This window comes from Mobula hypostoma, unplaced genomic scaffold (genome assembly GCF_963921235.1).
Source record: "Mobula hypostoma unplaced genomic scaffold, sMobHyp1.1 scaffold_36, whole genome shotgun sequence".
In the NCBI taxonomy this organism is placed as follows: Eukaryota; Metazoa; Chordata; class Chondrichthyes; order Myliobatiformes; family Myliobatidae; genus Mobula; species Mobula hypostoma.
This window is the reverse complement of record NW_026948187.1, coordinates 1755279-1771566: the sequence shown is the minus strand read 5'-3', so window position 1 is coordinate 1771566 and position 16288 is coordinate 1755279. Positions and strand designations below refer to the sequence as shown.

At 47.9% G+C, this 16288-nt stretch overlaps 2 protein-coding genes across 3 annotated transcripts in view; one reads left to right on the top strand and one right to left on the bottom strand.

Annotated features, from left to right (window-relative positions):
• LOC134341616 (zinc finger protein 239-like) overlaps window positions 1-16288 on the bottom strand; it is a 618489-nt gene that overhangs the window by 244701 nt on the left and 357500 nt on the right. The gene's annotated exons all lie outside the window — the stretch shown is intronic.
• The window catches only part of LOC134341537 (cell surface glycoprotein 1-like), a 97984-nt gene that overhangs the window by 48469 nt on the left and 33227 nt on the right, over window positions 1-16288 (top strand). Inside the window, exons 16-24 of the mRNA XM_063039404.1 lie at window positions 670-762; window positions 2633-2725; window positions 3645-3749; window positions 5185-5277; window positions 6509-6601; window positions 7888-7980; window positions 10129-10179; window positions 11381-11473; window positions 12846-12938. Of these exons, the coding sequence (XP_062895474.1) occupies window positions 670-762; window positions 2633-2725; window positions 3645-3749; window positions 5185-5277; window positions 6509-6601; window positions 7888-7980; window positions 10129-10179; window positions 11381-11473; window positions 12846-12938 (807 nt within the window). The remainder of the gene's footprint in view (window positions 1-669; window positions 763-2632; window positions 2726-3644; window positions 3750-5184; window positions 5278-6508; window positions 6602-7887; window positions 7981-10128; window positions 10180-11380; window positions 11474-12845; window positions 12939-16288) is intronic.

Genomic DNA, 16288 nt, shown 5'->3' with positions numbered 1-16288 from the left:
TGAGCGAACCCCTCATTGGAGGAGCATGGGGAATACAGTGACTGGTGGTTGGGTGAGTGGTGTATAACCTTACATTGCGGCTGTGATGGGCATTTGCTGGTGTGATGGAAGGTTAACTTTGCTTATTCCTGTAGTCTCTCCTATCACAAGTGAGCTCAATAATTCCTTTCCTGCATTCACCATGTATTCCTGATTTTAAAACAGATTTAGGGTCTTTCGGAAACAGTAGGGATACAGAGCAGGTCTTTCCCACAATCCCATAACCATCTACAAACACATTTGTCAGTGTAGGGTTTGTAGAAATAGAGCCTCACAAGTCTCTATGCTGGTACTTTGAGTACCTGTGTTACCATAACTGGAGAGAAGTTTATTGGGAAACTGAAAGGTCTGAGTACAGAGAAGTCACCTGAAACAGATAGTGTATCCCTGGAGTTCTGGAAGAGGTAGCTGAAGAGATTCTGGAGGTATTTGAAATTATCTTTCTGGAATGGTTCCAGAAGACTGGAAAATTACAAATGTCATACCACTCTTCAACAAGGTAGAGAGGTAGGAGAAAGGAAACTATAGGCCATCTATTCTGACCTCAGCCATTAGAAAGAATTTGGAGTCCCAACTGGGTGGGCAATTGCCTGTTCCTCTGCTCCCAGCATGTACCCCTGTTTATTGCAGATGCAACATCTATAACAACTCCACAAACTGAGGAGACAACTCCTGAGCCAGGCGATGATTCGACAACGATCATGGACCCAGATACAAGCTCAGGTATCAGCTGTGGGGATGTGTTTTACACAGAATCTTCACTGAAATTATCATCTAATGTATTCAACCAGAATCAAGTGTCTGACTGAGGGGAGATGGGTGATGGAGGGTCCGAGGGAGATGGGTGATGGAGAGTCCGAGGGAGATGGGTGATGGTGTGGCAGACGGGGATGGGTGACGGAGTGACCGAGGGAGAAGGGGAGCAGAGGTGCTGAGAACAGAGGGGTGTTGGAGGGCCAAGAAGGTGTGGGATCAGCTGAGGGGAGAGTGTTAAAGAAGCAAGTAAAATAATGTAGCATGACTGGTCTGACCAATATGAATGGACACAAATATCTAGGACTTCCGAACAGTGGATATTGGGGAGGCCACTTGGACTGGTACGTGGAACAGTGGGATGAATAGAAGGTCATGCGTTGTGAGAAATCTGAAGTGAAATGAATGTATAGATGCTGGGAATAATTGAGTGACTGTATCATACAGGGTCAGATCTGAGTATGCCTGGATGTTACGTCTAAGATAATTGTTCTGGAGTGTCTGACGTACGGGCAGGATTGACTCTCATTGAGAAGGAGGGAATTGTCAAAGAAACATCTAGTAGAAAGATGGAGGCGATTTGTTACGGACAACTTAGTTCAGCTGTGTGGCCCTCTCATGCGAGGAGGTTGTGGAATTCAGTGACTGGTGGATCGATGAGTGCTGTATAAACTTACATTGTGGAGCACAATTTGGCCTGTGATGGCATGATTGAATGCTGATTTTGGTGATTCCTGCAGGTCATCCCATCACAAATTTGCTCAATACTTCATCTTGCAACCCTCACTATGTGTCCCTGATTTTGTCCACAGTTCCCAGTACCATCTACAGGAGCATTGTCAGTGGTAAGGGTAATAGCAATTGAGGCTGTCCCATGTGACTGTGGTGGAAATTTGAATATCTGTGTTTCCATAACAAGAGAGGACGTTTTTAGGAAACAAAGATCTGAATGTAGATAAATCACCCAGATCAGATCTCCTGATCTCCCAGTAGCCATCCACTTCAACTCTGCTTCCCACTCCCATTCAGATATGTCCATACATGGCCTCCTCTACTGCCATGATGAGGCTAAACTCAGGTTGGCGGAACAACACCTCATATACCATCTAGGTAGTCTCCAGCCCCTTGGTATGAACATAGAATTCTCCAACTTCTGGTAATTCCCTCTCCCTCCCTTCCCCTATCACTTTGTTACTCTGGCCCCTCTGCCAGCTGCCTACCACCTCCCTCATGTTCCCGCCTCCTTCTACTAGCCATTGTGTTTTCCCCTGTTCTTTCTTCACCTTTCCTGCCTATGACATCCCTGCCTCCCCTCCCTCACCCCTTTCTCTTTCCCCTTACCGGTTTTTCACCTGGAACCTACCAGCCTTCTCCTTCCCACCCTCCCCCCACCTTCATTATAGGGCCTCTGCCCCTTCCCCTACGGTCCTCAGGAAGGGTTCCGGCCCGAAACGTCGACTCATCGTTTCCACGGATGCTCCCCAACCTGCTGAGTTCCTCCAGCGTGTTGTGAGTGTTGATTTGACCCCAGCATCTGCAGATTATTTTTTGTGTTTACCACCCAGATCAGATAGTGTACCCCCAAGAGTTCTAGAAGAGGTGGCTGAATAGATTGTGGAGGCATTAGTAATGATCTTTCAAGGATCACTAGATTCTATATGTTACTGGAAGCCAACAAAATTACAGATATCGCTCCACTCCTGAAGAAGGTAGTGAGTCATAAAGAAGGAAACTATTGGCCTGTTATTGTAATCTCAGTGGTTGGGAAGATGTTGGAGTCTCAATCCAGTGGTCTGTTGTCTGTTCCTCAGTTCCCACCACGTACCCCTGTTTATTACAGATCCAACATCTGTACCAACTCCACAAACCGAGGGGACAACTCCTGAGCCAAGTGATGATTTTTCAATGATCACGGACAAGAATACAAGCTCAGGTACCAATTGTGGGGACATCTTTTACACAGACTTCCCTCTGAAATTATCAGTCAATGAATTCAACCAGAATCAAGCGACTGACTGAGGGGAGATGGGTGATGGAGGGGTTGAGGGAGATTGGTGATAGAGTCACCGTGGGAGATGAGTGATGGACGGGCTGAGGGAGCAGAGTGACGCAGTGACCAAGGGAGACGGGTGGTGGAGCAGCCGAGGGAGACGGGTAACATAGGTACAGAGTACAGAGAGGTGTAGGAGAGACCGAGGGGAGAGTGGTGAGGAAGCAAGTTAAAGCACCTTGCATGACATAGTGGAGCATGATGGGCCTGTGATGGTATGATGGAAGGCTGGCTGTGGTGATTCCTGTAGATTGTTCCATCACAAGCTTGCACAGTACATCTTCTCCAACACAAACCATGTGTTCCTAATTTGAAACACATTCAGGGACTCTTGGGAACAGTAGGGTACACAGCACGACCTTGTCCACATCCCAGAAACATCTACGAGCACGTTTGTCAGTGGTAGGGGTGGTAAAAATAGAGCCTCCTGCAAAACACAATGATGGAACTTTAACTGGACTGTGTTACCATAACTAGAGAAGAGATTCTTGGGAAACTGAAAGGTCTGAATGTAGATGAGACATCTGAACAAGATTGTGTACCCCCAGAGTTCTGGAAGAGCAGGCTGATGAGTGTGTGGAAGGATTGGTAATGATCTTTCAAGAATCACGAGATTCTGGATTGGTTCCAGATGACTGCAAAACTACAAAAGTAACTCCACTCTTCAAGAAGGTAGAGAGGCAGACGGAAGGATACTACAGGCCAGTTGTTCCGGCCTCAGTGACTGGGAGATGTTGGAGTCCCAATGGGGTGGGCATTTGTCTGTTTCTCTATTCGTACCATGTGCCCTTGTTTATTACAGATCGAACTTCTGTACCAACTCCTGTACCAACTCCACAAACTGAGGGTACAAGTCCTGATCCAAGCAATGATTACTCCACAATCACGGACCCAGATACAAGCTCAGGTAACAGTTGTGGGGATGTGTTTTACAGTGACTCCTCTCTGCAATTAACATTCAATGGATAGAACCAGCATGAAGCAGCTGACTGAGGGAAGATGGGAGATGGAGGGCCCGAAGGAGATCGGTGCGAGTGGCAGAGGGGGATGGGTGACGGATTAGCTGAAGGAGATATGTGTCAGGATGACCAAGAGAGGTGGGTGACTGGGTGGTCGAGGGAGATGTGTGCCGGAGTGGATGAGAGAGATGGGTGTCAGGGTTAACCAGAGAGGTGGGTGACAGAGTGGCCGAGGGAGATGTGTGTCAGTGTTACTGAAAGAGGTGGGTGAACAAGTTGCTGAGGGAGATAGGTGATGGAGATGCTGAGGACAGAGTTGTGAGGGAATGCCGAGAATGTGTGGGAGTGACCGAGGGAGAATTGTGTGGAATCAAGTGAAAGAGTGTTGCGTGACGGGTCTGACCAATTTAATGGACACAAATATCTAGGTATTCTGAGCAGTGGACTGGTATGTGGAACTGCGGGGTGAAAAGAAGGTCTTGTGTTTTGATAGACATGAACTGAAATGAATGCACAGATGCTGGGATAATTAAGTGACTGTAGCATACAGGGTCAGATCCCAGTATCCCTGGATATTACATCTTAGAGAATTGTTCTGGAGTGTCTGACATACAAGGAAGGTTTGACTCAGAGTAGGAATGCAGGGAATTGTCAAAGATCCGTCTGGTAGAAGGATGGAGGTGTTTTGTTATGGACGACTTAGTCAGCTGAATGGACCTCTCATGCGAGGAGGATGTGGATTGCAGTGACTGGTGGTTGGGTGAGTGCTGTATAAACTTACATGGTGGAGCACGATGGGCCTGTGATAGCATGATGGAATGCTGATTTTGGTGATTCCTGTGTGTTGTCCCATCACAAACTTGCTCAGTACTTCCTCTCCAAACTCACCAAGTGTTTCTGATATAAAACACACTCAGCGTCTCTTGGGAACAGTAGTGTATGGAGAATGTCTTTGTCTACAATCGCATAACAGTCTACAAGCGCACTGTCAGTGGTAGGGGTAGTAGAAGTTGAGGCTGTCCCGTGTCTTTGTGGTGGAAATTTGAATGTTTGTGTTTCCATATCAAGAGAGGAGATGCTTGGGAAGCAGAAAGGTCTGAATGTAAATAGATCACCTGGACCAGACCCAGAGTTCTGGGAGAGGTGGCTGAAGAGGCTGTAGAGGGATTAGTCATGATCTTTCAATAATCACTAGATTCTATATGTTTCTGGACGACAAGAAAATTACAGATGTCACCCCACTCTTGATGAAGGTAGCGAGGCAGAAAGAGGGAAACTATAGGCCTGTTATTCTAATCTCAGTGGTACGAAAGATGTTGGAGTCCAAACCAGTGGTCTATTGTCTGTTCCTTTGTACTCACCATGTACCCCTGTTTATTTCAGATCCATCATCTGTACCAACTCCACAAACCGAGGGGAGGACTGCTGAGCCAAGTGATGATTTGTCCACAATCACAGACCAAGCTACAAGCTCAGGTATCTGTTGTGGGGACATGTTTTACACAGACATCACTCTGAAATTATCATCCAATGGATTCAACTAGAATCAAGGGACTGACTGAGCGGAGATAGATGATGGAGTGGCTGAGGGGGACGGATGACAGACGGGTGTGGGATGGCTCAAATGGTGTGGGATAGACCGAGGGGAGCGTGTTGAGGGAGCAAGTAGAAGTGTTGCATGATGGGTCTGAACAATTGAAATGGACACAAATATCTAGGTATTCTGAGCATTGAGTGTTGGAGAGGCCACTGGGATTGGTACATTGAACTATGGGATGAACAGAAGGTGATGCATTCTGCTAAACATAAAGTGAAATGAATGTACAGATGCTGGGGATAGTTGAGTGACCGTAGCATGCAGGGTCAGATTTGAGTATCCCTGGATGTTACATCTTAGAGAATTGTTCTGTAGTGTGTGACGTATAGGCAACAATTGACTCAGATTGGGAAAAGAGAGAATTGCCAAAAGGCCATCTAGTAGAAAGCGGGAGGTGATTTGCTATGGACGACTTAGTTCAGCTGATCAGACCTCTCATGTGGGGAAGATGTGCATTGCAGTGGCTGGTGGTTGGGTGAGTGCTGTATAAACTTGCATAGTGGAGCACGATGGGCCTGTGATGGTATGTTGGAAGGCTGGCTGTGGTGATTCCTGTAGTTTGTTCCATCACAAGCTTGCACAGTACATCTTCTCCAACACACACCATGTGTCCCTGATTTGAAACACATTCAGGGATTCTTGGGAACAGTAGGGTACACAACACGACCTTGTCCACAATCCCAGAAACATCTACGAGCACTTTTGTCAGTGGTAGGGGTGGTAAAAATAGAGCCTTCTGCAAAACACAATGATGGAACTTTGACTGGACTGTGTTACCATAACTAGAGAAGATATTCTTGGGAAACTGAAAGGTCTGAATGTAGATGAGACATCTGAACAAGATCGTGTACCCCAGAATTCTGGAAGAGGAGGCTGATGAGTGTGTGGAAGGATTGGTAATGATCTTTCAAGAATCACGAGATTCTGGATTGGTTCCGGATGACTGCAAAATTACAAATGTAACTCCACTCTTCAAGAAGGTAGAGATGCAGAAGGAAGGATACCACAGGCCAGTTATTCTGGCCTCAGTGACTGGGGGATGTTGGAGTCCCAACGGGGTGGGCATTTATCTGTACATCTTTTCCCACCATGTGCCCCTGTTTATTTCAGATCCATCATCTGTATCAACTCCACAAACTGAGAGGACAAGTCCTGAGCCAAGTGATGATTTGTCCACAATCACGGACCAGGATACAAGCTCAGGTACCAGTTGTGGGGACATGTTTTACACAGACATCACTCTGAAATTATCATCCAATGGATTTAGCCAGAATCAAGGGACTGACTGAGGGGAGATGGAAGATGGAGGGATCGAGGGAGATTGGTGATCGAGTCACCGTGGGAGATGGGTGATGGACGAGCTGAGTGAGATGGATGACAGATGGACCAAGGACAGAGGGGTGTGGGATGGATCAAACAGTGAGGGAGAGACCGAGGGAAGAGTGTTGAGGGAGCAAGTAAAAGTGTTGCATGATTGGTTTGACCATTGGGGATGGGCTTGGGGTTTGCCCTGAGCAGCAGTGATTGTGCAGGTCTCTGTGCTTGGCACGCGGTTGAGTGGGATGCACAGAAGCTCTGTCATTGAGATAAACATGATTTGAAATCAACCTAATGATGCTGTGGATAACTGAGTGACTATAGCATACAGAGTCAAATCTCAGTATCTCTGGACGCTACATACTCTGGAATTGTTCTGGAAGGAATGACTAATTGGCAAGGAATGAGAGTGTGGGACTGCAGAAATTGACAAAGAGCATTCTAGCCATCTGATCGAAAGATGGAGGTGATTTGGTTAGGATGACCCGGGACCTCTCATGGGAGGAGGATGTGAAATGCTGAGTGTGGTGGTTGGGTGCGTGCTGTATAACCTTACATGATTGGGTGTGATGTACCTTTGTTGGTATGTTGGAAGTCTGGTTGTGGTGTTTCCTGTTGTCTCATTCTATCACAAGCTAGCACAATGCTCTCTCTGCAACACTCACCATGTGCCCCTGATTTAAAACATATTCAGGGTCTCTTGAGAACAGTAAATTACAGAACATGACCTTGTCCACAATTGCATCACCGTCTGCAGGCACATTTGTCAGTGGTAGCGGTTGTAGAAATGGGGTCTCCTGCAAATCACAATGGTGTAGATTTGACTGAACTGTGTTAGCATCACTAGAGAGGAGGTTCTTGGAAAACTGAAAAGTCTGATGCAGAAGAGACAGATGAATGAGATGGTGTACGTCCAGAGTTATGGAAGAGCAGGATGAAGAGATTGTGGGGGGATTAGTAATGATCTTTCAAGAATCACTAGATTCTGGAATGGTTCCAGATGGCTGTAAAACTACAAATGTATTTCAACTCTTCAAGAAGGTAGAGAGACAGAAGGAGGGAATATATAGGCCAGTTATTCTGCCTTCAGTGATTGAGTAGATGTTGGAGTCCCAACTGGGTTGTCAATTGTCTGTTCCTCTGTTCCCACCATATGCCCCTTTTTATTGTAGATCCAGCCTCTGAACCAACTTCACAAACTGAGGGGATAACTCCTGAGCTAAGAGATGATTTGTCCACGATCAAGGACCCAGATACAAGCTCAGGTATCAGTTGTGGGGATGTGTTTTACAGAGACTCCTCTGCAATTAACATTCAACGGATTCACACAGCATCAAGTGACTAAATGAGGGGAGATGGATGATGGAGTGGCAGAGGGGAATGGGTGATGGAGTGGCCAAGGGGGATAGGTGATGGCATGCCTGGGGGAAATGGGTGACATGTGTGGGAGGGCCAAAAAGGAGTGGGAGAGACTGAGTGAGAAGGGTGTGGAACCAAGTAAAAGTGTTGCATGGTGGGCTAGATCAATTGGAGTGGACACAAATATCCAGGCATTCTGTGCAGTGACTGTTTGGAGGCCATCTGGTTTGGTACATGGGTAGAATAGAAGGTCATGTGCTGTGATAAATATGGAGTGATATGAACGTACAGATGTTTGGGATAATTGAGGGGCTGCAACATGTAGGGTCAGATCTGAGTATCCCTGGATGTTACATCTTAGGCACTTGATCTGGTGTGTCTGATGGATTCGGACGATGTGACTTAGATTGGGAATGGAGAAATTATCAGAGGCTTTGAACTATCTGGTAGAAAGGTGGAGGAGATTTGTTTGGGATGACTTTGGATCTCTCAGGGGAGGAAGATGCAGTCTGCAGAGAATTGTGGTTGGATGAGTGTTGTCTAACCTTACATGTCTGGGCGTGATGGACATGTGTTGGTACGATGGAAGGCTAGTTGTGGTGATTACTGCTGTCTCCTCCCATCTCAAGCTAGCACAATACATCCTCTCCTGCACTCACCATGTGTTCCTGATTTAAAATGCATTCCCTGTCTTGGAGATGTGTGTCAGGGTTACTGCAGAAGGTGGGTGAACGAGATGCTGAGGGAGATGTGTGTCAAGGTTACTGAAGGAGGTGGGTGAACAAGATGCTCAGGGAGATGTGTGTCAGGGTGACTGAAGGAGATGGGTGAATGAGTTGCTGAGGTAGATGGGTATCAGGGTTACTGAAGGAGGTGGGTGAACGAGATGCTGAGGGAGATAGATGATGTAGATGCTGAGGACAGAGTTGTGAGGGAATGCCGAGAATGTGTGGGAGTGACCGAGGGAGAGTGGTGTGGAATCAAGTGAAAGAGTGTTGCATGACAGGTCTGACCAATTGGAATGGACACAAATATCTAGATATTCCGAGCAGTGGGTGTTCAGGAGGCCACTAGGACTGGTACGTGGAACTGCGGGATGAACAGAAGGTCATGTGTTTTGATAAACATGAACTGAAATGAATGTGCAGATGCTGGGATAATTAAGTGACCGTAGCATACAGGGTCAGATCCCAGTATCCCTGGATATTACATCTTAGAGAATTGTTCTGGAGTGTCTGGCGTACAAGGAAGGTTTGACTCAGAGTGGAGGGAATTGAGGGAATTGACTCAGAGTGGGAATGGAGGGAATTGTCAAAGATCCGTCTGGTAGAAAGATGGAGGTGTTTTGTTATGGTCGACTTAGTCAGCTGAATGGACCTCTCATGCGGGGAGGATGTGGATTGCAGTGACTGGTGGTTGGGTGAGTGCTGTATAAACTTACATGGTGGAGCGCGATGGGCCTGTGATAGCATGATGGAATGCTGATTTTGGTGATTCCTGTGTGTCGTCCCATCACAAACTTGCTCAGTACTTCCTCTCCAAACTCACCATCTGTTCCTGATATAAAATGCATTCAGTGTCTCTTGGGAACAGTAGGGTACAGAGAATGTCTTTGTCCACATTCCCATAACCATCTACAAGCACACTGTCAGTGGTAGGGGTGATAGAAGTTGAGGCTGTCCCATGTCTTTGTGGTGGAAATTTGAATGTTTGTGTTTCCATAACAAGAGAGGAGGTGCTTGGGAAGCAGAAAGATCTGAATGTAGATAGATCACCTGAACCAGACAGTGTACACCCCAGAGTTCTGGAAGAGGTGGCTGAAGAGACTGTAGAGGGATTAGTCATGATCTTTCAAGAATCACTAGATTCCATACGTTTCTGGAAGAAAAGAAAATTACAGATGTCACTCCACTCTTGAAGAAGATAGCGAGGCAGAAAGAAGGAAACTATAGACCTGTTATTCCAATCTCAGTGGTACGAAAGACGTTGGAGTCCCAAACCAGTGGTCTATTGTCTGTTCCTTTGTACTCACCACGTACCCCTGTTTATTACAGATCCAACATCTGTACCAACTCCACAAACCAAGGGGACAACTGCTGAGCCAGGTGATGATTTGTCCACAATCACAGACCCAGATACAAGCTCAGATATCAGTTGTGGGGCCGGTTGTACACAGACTGCCCTCTGAAATTATCATCCAATGGATTCAACCAGAATCAAGGGACTGACTGAGTGGAGATGGGTGACGAAGCAGCCGGGGGAGGCGTGTGACGGAGCGGCCGAGGGGGACGGGTGACAGACGGACCAAGGACAGATGGGTGTGGGATGTCTCAAATGGTGTGGGAGAGACCGAGGGGAGCGTGTTGAAGGAGCAAGTAAAAGTGTTGCATGATGGGTCTGACCAATCGGGATGTGCTTGGGGTTTGCTGTGAGCAACAGGGATTGTGGAGGTCACTGTGCCTGGCACCTGGGTGAGTGGGATGAGTGGCTGTAACATTGAGAGTCAAATCTCTCTATCCCTGGGTGTTACATAACCAAGAATTTTTCTGGAGTGTATGATGTATTGGCAAGGAATGACAGTGTGGGACTGGAACAATTGACAAAAAGGGTTCTAGCCATCTGTTTGAAAGATGAAGGTGGTTTGTTTGGGATAACTTAGGATCTCTCATGGGAGGAGGATGCGAAATTCTGAGTCTGGTGGTTGGGTGAGTCGTTACATTTTCAGGTGTGATGTGCCTTTGTTGGTATGTTGGAAGTCTGGTTGTGGTGATTCCTGTAGGCTCGTCCCATCACAAGTTAGCACAGTACATCCTCTCCAACACACATTCATTGTCTCTTGGGAATATTAGGGTACAGATCATGACTTTGCCCACAATCGCATAACCATATACAAGTGCATTGTCAGTGGTAGGGGTGGTAGAGATCGATCTTATTGCAAATCACAATGATGGAGCTTTGACAAAAACTGTGTTACCATAATGAGAGAGGAGGTTCTTGGGAAACTGAAATGTCTGAATGTAGATGAAACATCTGAAGAAGATGGTGTACCCCCAGAGTTCTGGAAGAGGAGACTGAAGAGAGTGTGGAAGGATTGGTAATGATATTCCAAGAATCACGAGATTCTGGATTGGTTCCGGATGACTGCAGAATTACAAATGTAACTCCACTCTTCAAAAGGTAGATCAGTAGAAGGGAAGATACTACAGGCCAGTTATTCTGGCCTCAGTGACTGGGAGATGTTGGAGTCCCAACGGGGTGGGCAATTGTCTGTTCCTCTATTCTCACATGTGCCTCTGTTTATGACAGATTCAGCATCTGTACCAACTTCGCAACCCGAGGGGACCACTCCCCAGCCAAGCGATGATTTGTCCACAAGCAATGACCCAGAAACAAGCTCAGGTATCAGTTGTGGGGATGTGTTTTACAGAGACTTCTCTCTGCAATTAACATTCAACGGTAATGGAGGGCCCGAGGGAAATGGATGATGCAGTGACAGAGTGGGCTGGGTGACGGAGTGGCAGAGCGAAATATGTGTCAGGGTGAACCAGAGAGATGGATGTCGGAGTGGGTGAGGGTGATGGGTGACGGAGTAGCCGAGGGAGATGGTTGTGAGGGTTACTTAAGCAGGTGAGTGAATGAGTGGCTGAGGGAGATAGGTGATGAGGGTGCTGAGGACAAAGGTGCGTGGGAAGGCCAAGCAGGTGTGGGACTGACCGAGGAGAGAATGGTGAGGAAACAAGTAAAAGAAGTTGCATGAAGGGTCGAATGGACACAGATATCTAGGTATTCTGAGCAGTGGGTGTTGGAGAGGCCACTGGGACTGGTACATGGAACTACGGGATGAACAGAAGGTCATGCATTGTGATAAACATAAAGTGAAATGAATGTACAGATGCTGGGGATAGTTGAGTGATCGTAGCATGCAGGGTCAGATTTCAGTATCCCTGGATGTCACATCCTAGAGAATTGTTCTGTAGTGTGTGACGTACAGACAAGGATTGACTCAGATTGGGAAAAGAGCGAATTGCCAAAAGGCCATCTAGTAGAAAGCGGGAGGTGATTTGCTATGGACGACTTAGTTCAGCTGATCAGACCTCTCCTGTGGGGAAGATGTGCATTGCAGTGGCTGGTGGTTGGGTGAGTGCTGTATAAACTTACATATTGGAGCATGATGGGCCTGTGATGGTATGATGGAAGGCTGGCTGTGGTGATTCCTGTAGTTTGTTCCATCACAAGCTTGCACAGTACATCTTCTCCAACACAAACATGTGTCCCTGATTTAAAACACATTCAGGAATTCTTGGGAACAGTAGGGTACACAACACGACATTGTCCACATCCCAGAAACATCTACGAGCACTTTTGTCAGTGGTAGGGGTGGTAGAAATAGAGCCTCCTGCAAAACACAATGATGGAACTTTAACTGAACTGTGTTACCATAACTAGAGAAGATATCCTTGGGAAACTGAAAGGTCTGAATGTAGATGAGACATCTGAATGAGATTGTGTACCCCCAGACTTCTGGAAGAGGAGGCTGATGAGTGTGTGGAAGGATTGGTAATGATCTTTCAAGAATCACTAGATTCTGGATTGGTTCCGGATGACTGCAGAATTACAAATGTAACTCCACTCTTCAAGAAGGTAGATCAGTAGAAGGAAAGATACTACAGACCAGTTATTCTGGCCTCAGTGACTGGGAGATGTTGGAGTCCCAACGTGGCGGGCAATTGTCTGTTCCTCTATTCGCACCATGTTCCTCTGTTTATTACAGATTCAGCATCTGTACCAACTCCACAAACTGAGTGGACAACTCCTGAGCCAAGCGATGATTACTCCACAAAAGAGGACCCAGATACAAGCTCAGGTATCAGTTGTGGGGATGCATTTTACAGTGACTCCTCTCTGCAATTAACGTTTGATGGATAGAACCAGCATCACGCGGCTGACTGAGGGAAGATGGGTGATGGAGGGCTGAAGGAGATTGGTGCAAGTGGCAGAGGGGTGTGGGTGATGGATTAGCTGAAGGAGGTATGTGTCAGGGTTACCGAGAGAGGTGGGTGACGGAGTGGTCGAAGGAGATGGGTGTCAGGGTGACTGAAGGAGGTGGATGAACGAGTTGCTGGGGGAGATGGGTGTCAGGGTTACTGAAGGAGGTGGGTGAACGAGTTGCTGGGGGAGATGGGTGTCAGGGTGACTGAAGGAGGTGGATGAATGAGTTGCTGGGGGAGATGGGTGTCAGGGTTACTGAAGGAGGTGGATGAACGAGTTGCTGAGGGAGATGTGTGTCAGGGTTACTGAAGGAGGTGGATGAATGAGTTGCTGGGGGAGATGGGTGTCAGGGTTACTGAAGGAGGTGGATGAATGAGTTGCTGGGGGAGATGGGTGTCAGGGTTACTGAAGGAGGTGGATGAATGAGTTGCTGAGGGAGATGGGTGTCAGGGTTACTGAAGGAGGTGGATGAACGAGTTGCTGAGGGAGATGGGTGTCAGGGTTACTGAAGGAGGTGGATGAATGAGTTGCTGAGGGAGATGTGTGTCAGGGTTACTGAAGGAGGTGGATGAATGAGTTGCTGAGGGAGATGGGTGTCAGGGTTACTGAAGGAGGTGGATGAATGAGTTGCTGGGGGAGATGGGTGTCAGGGTTACTGAAGGAGGTGGATGAATGAGTTGCTGGGGGAGATGTGTGTCAGGGTTACTGAAGGAGGTGGATGAATGAGTTGCTGAGGGAGATGTGTGTCAGGGTTACTGAAGGAGGTGGATGAATGAGTTGCTGGGGGAGATGTGTGTCAGGGTTACTGAAGGAGGTGGATGAATGAGTTGCTGAGGGAGATGGGTGTCAGGGTTACTGAAGGAGGTGGATGAATGAGTTGCTGAGGGAGATGTGTGTCAGGGTTACTGAAGGAGGTGGATGAATGAGTTGCTGGGGGAGATGTGTGTCAGGGTTACTGAAGGAGGTGGATGAATGAGTTGCTGAGGGAGATGGGTGTCAGGGTTACTGAAGGAGGTGGATGAATGAGTTGCTGGGGGAGATGGGTGTCAGGGTTACTGAAGGAGGTGGATGAATGAGTTGCTGGGGGAGATGTGTGTCAGGGTTACTGAAGGAGGTGGATGAATGAGTTGCTGGGGGAGATGTGTGTCAGGGTTACTGAAGGAGGTGGATGAATGAGTTGCTGAGGGAGATGGGTGTCAGGGTTACTGAAGGAGGTGGATGAATGAGTTGCTGAGGGAGATGTGTGTCAGGGTTACTGAAGGAGGTGGATGAATGAGTTGCTGGGGGAGATGTGTGTCAGGGTTACTGAAGGAGGTGGATGAATGAGTTGCTGGGGGAGATGTGTGTCAGGGTTACTGAAGGAGGTGGATGAATGAGTTGCTGAGGGAGATGGGTGTCAGGGTTACTGAAGGAGGTGGATGAATGAGTTGCTGAGGGAGATGTGTGTCAGGGTGACTGAAGGAGGTGGATGAACGAGTTGCTGGGGGAGATGTGTGTCAGGGTTACTGAAGGAGGTGGATGAATGAGTTGCTGGGGGAGATGTGTGTCAGGGTTACTGAAGGAGGTGGATGAATGAGTTGCTGAGGGAGATGGGTGTCAGGGTTACTGAAGGAGGTGGATGAATGAGTTGCTGAGGGAGATGTGTGTCAGGGTTACTGAAGGAGGTGGATGAATGAGTTGCTGAGGGAGATGTGTGTCAGGGTTACTGAAGGAGGTGGATGAATGAGTTGCTGAGGGAGATGTGTGTCAGGGTTACTGAAGGAGGTGGATGAATGAGTTGCTGAGGGAGATGGGTGTCAGGGTTACTGAAGGAGGTGGATGAATGAGTTGCTGAGGGAGATGTGTGTCAGGGTGACTGAAGGAGGTGGATGAACGAGTTGCTGGGGGAGATGTGTGTCAGGGTTACTGAAGGAGGTGGATGAATGAGTTGCTGGGGGAGATGGGTGTCAGGGTTACTGAAGGAGGTGGATGAATGAGTTGCTGAGGGAGATGGGTGTCAGGGTTACTGAAGGAGGTGGATGAATGAGTTGCTGAGGGAGATGTGTGTCAGGGTTACTGAAGGAGGTGGATGAATGAGTTGCTGAGGGAGATGTGTGTCAGGGTTACTGAAGGAGGTGGGTGAATGAGTTGCTGAGGGAGATGTGTGTCAGGGTTACTGAAGGAGGTGGATGAATGAGTTGCTGAGGGAGATGGGTGTCAGGGTTACTGAAGGAGGTGGATGAATGAGTTGCTGGGGGAGATGGGTGTCAGGGTTACTGAAGGAGGTGGATGAATGAGTTGCTGAGGGAGATGTGTGTCAGGGTTACTGAAGGAGGTGGATGAATGAGTTGCTGAGGGAGATGGGTGTCAGGGTTACTGAAGGAGGTGGATGAATGAGTTGCTGAGGGAGATGTGTGTCAGGGTGACTGAAGGAGGTGGATGAATGAGTTGCTGAGGGAGATGTGTGTCAGGGTTACTGAAGGAGGTGGATGAATGAGTTGCTGAGGGAGATGTGTGTCAGGGTTACTGAAGGAGGTGGGTGAATGAGTTGCTGAGGGAGATGGGTGTCAGGGTTACTGAAGGAGGTGGATGAACGAGTTGCTGAGGGAGATGTGTGTCAGGGTTACTGAAGGAGGTGGATGAATGAGTTGCTGAGGGAGATGGGTGTCAGGGTTACTGAAGGAGGTGGATGAATGAGTTGCTGAGGGAGATGGGTGTCAGGGTTACTGAAGGAGGTGGATGAACGAGTTGCTGAGGGAGATGTGTGTCAGGGTTACTGAAGGAGGTGGATGAATGAGTTGCTGGGGGAGATGGGTGTCAGGGTTACTGAAGGAGGTGGATGAACGAGTTGCTGAGGGAGATGTGTGTCAGGGTTACTGAAGGAGGTGGGTGAATGAGTTGCTGAGGGAGATGGGTGTCAGGGTTACTGAAGGAGGTGGGTGAATGAGTTGCTGAGGGAGATGTGTGTCAGGGTTACTGAAGGAGGTGGGTGAATGAGTTGCTGGGGGAGATGTGTGTCAGGGTGACTGAAGGAGGTGGGTGAATGAGTTGCTGGGGGAGATGTGTGTCAGGGTTACTGAAGGAGGTGGATGAACGAGTTGCTGGGGGAGATGGGTGTCAGGGTTACTGAAGGAGGTGGGTGAACGAGTTGCTGAGGGAGATGGGTGTCAGGGTTACTGAAGGAGGTGGGTGAATGAGTTGCTGGGGGAGATGTGTGTCAGGGTGACTGAAGGAGGTGGATGAACG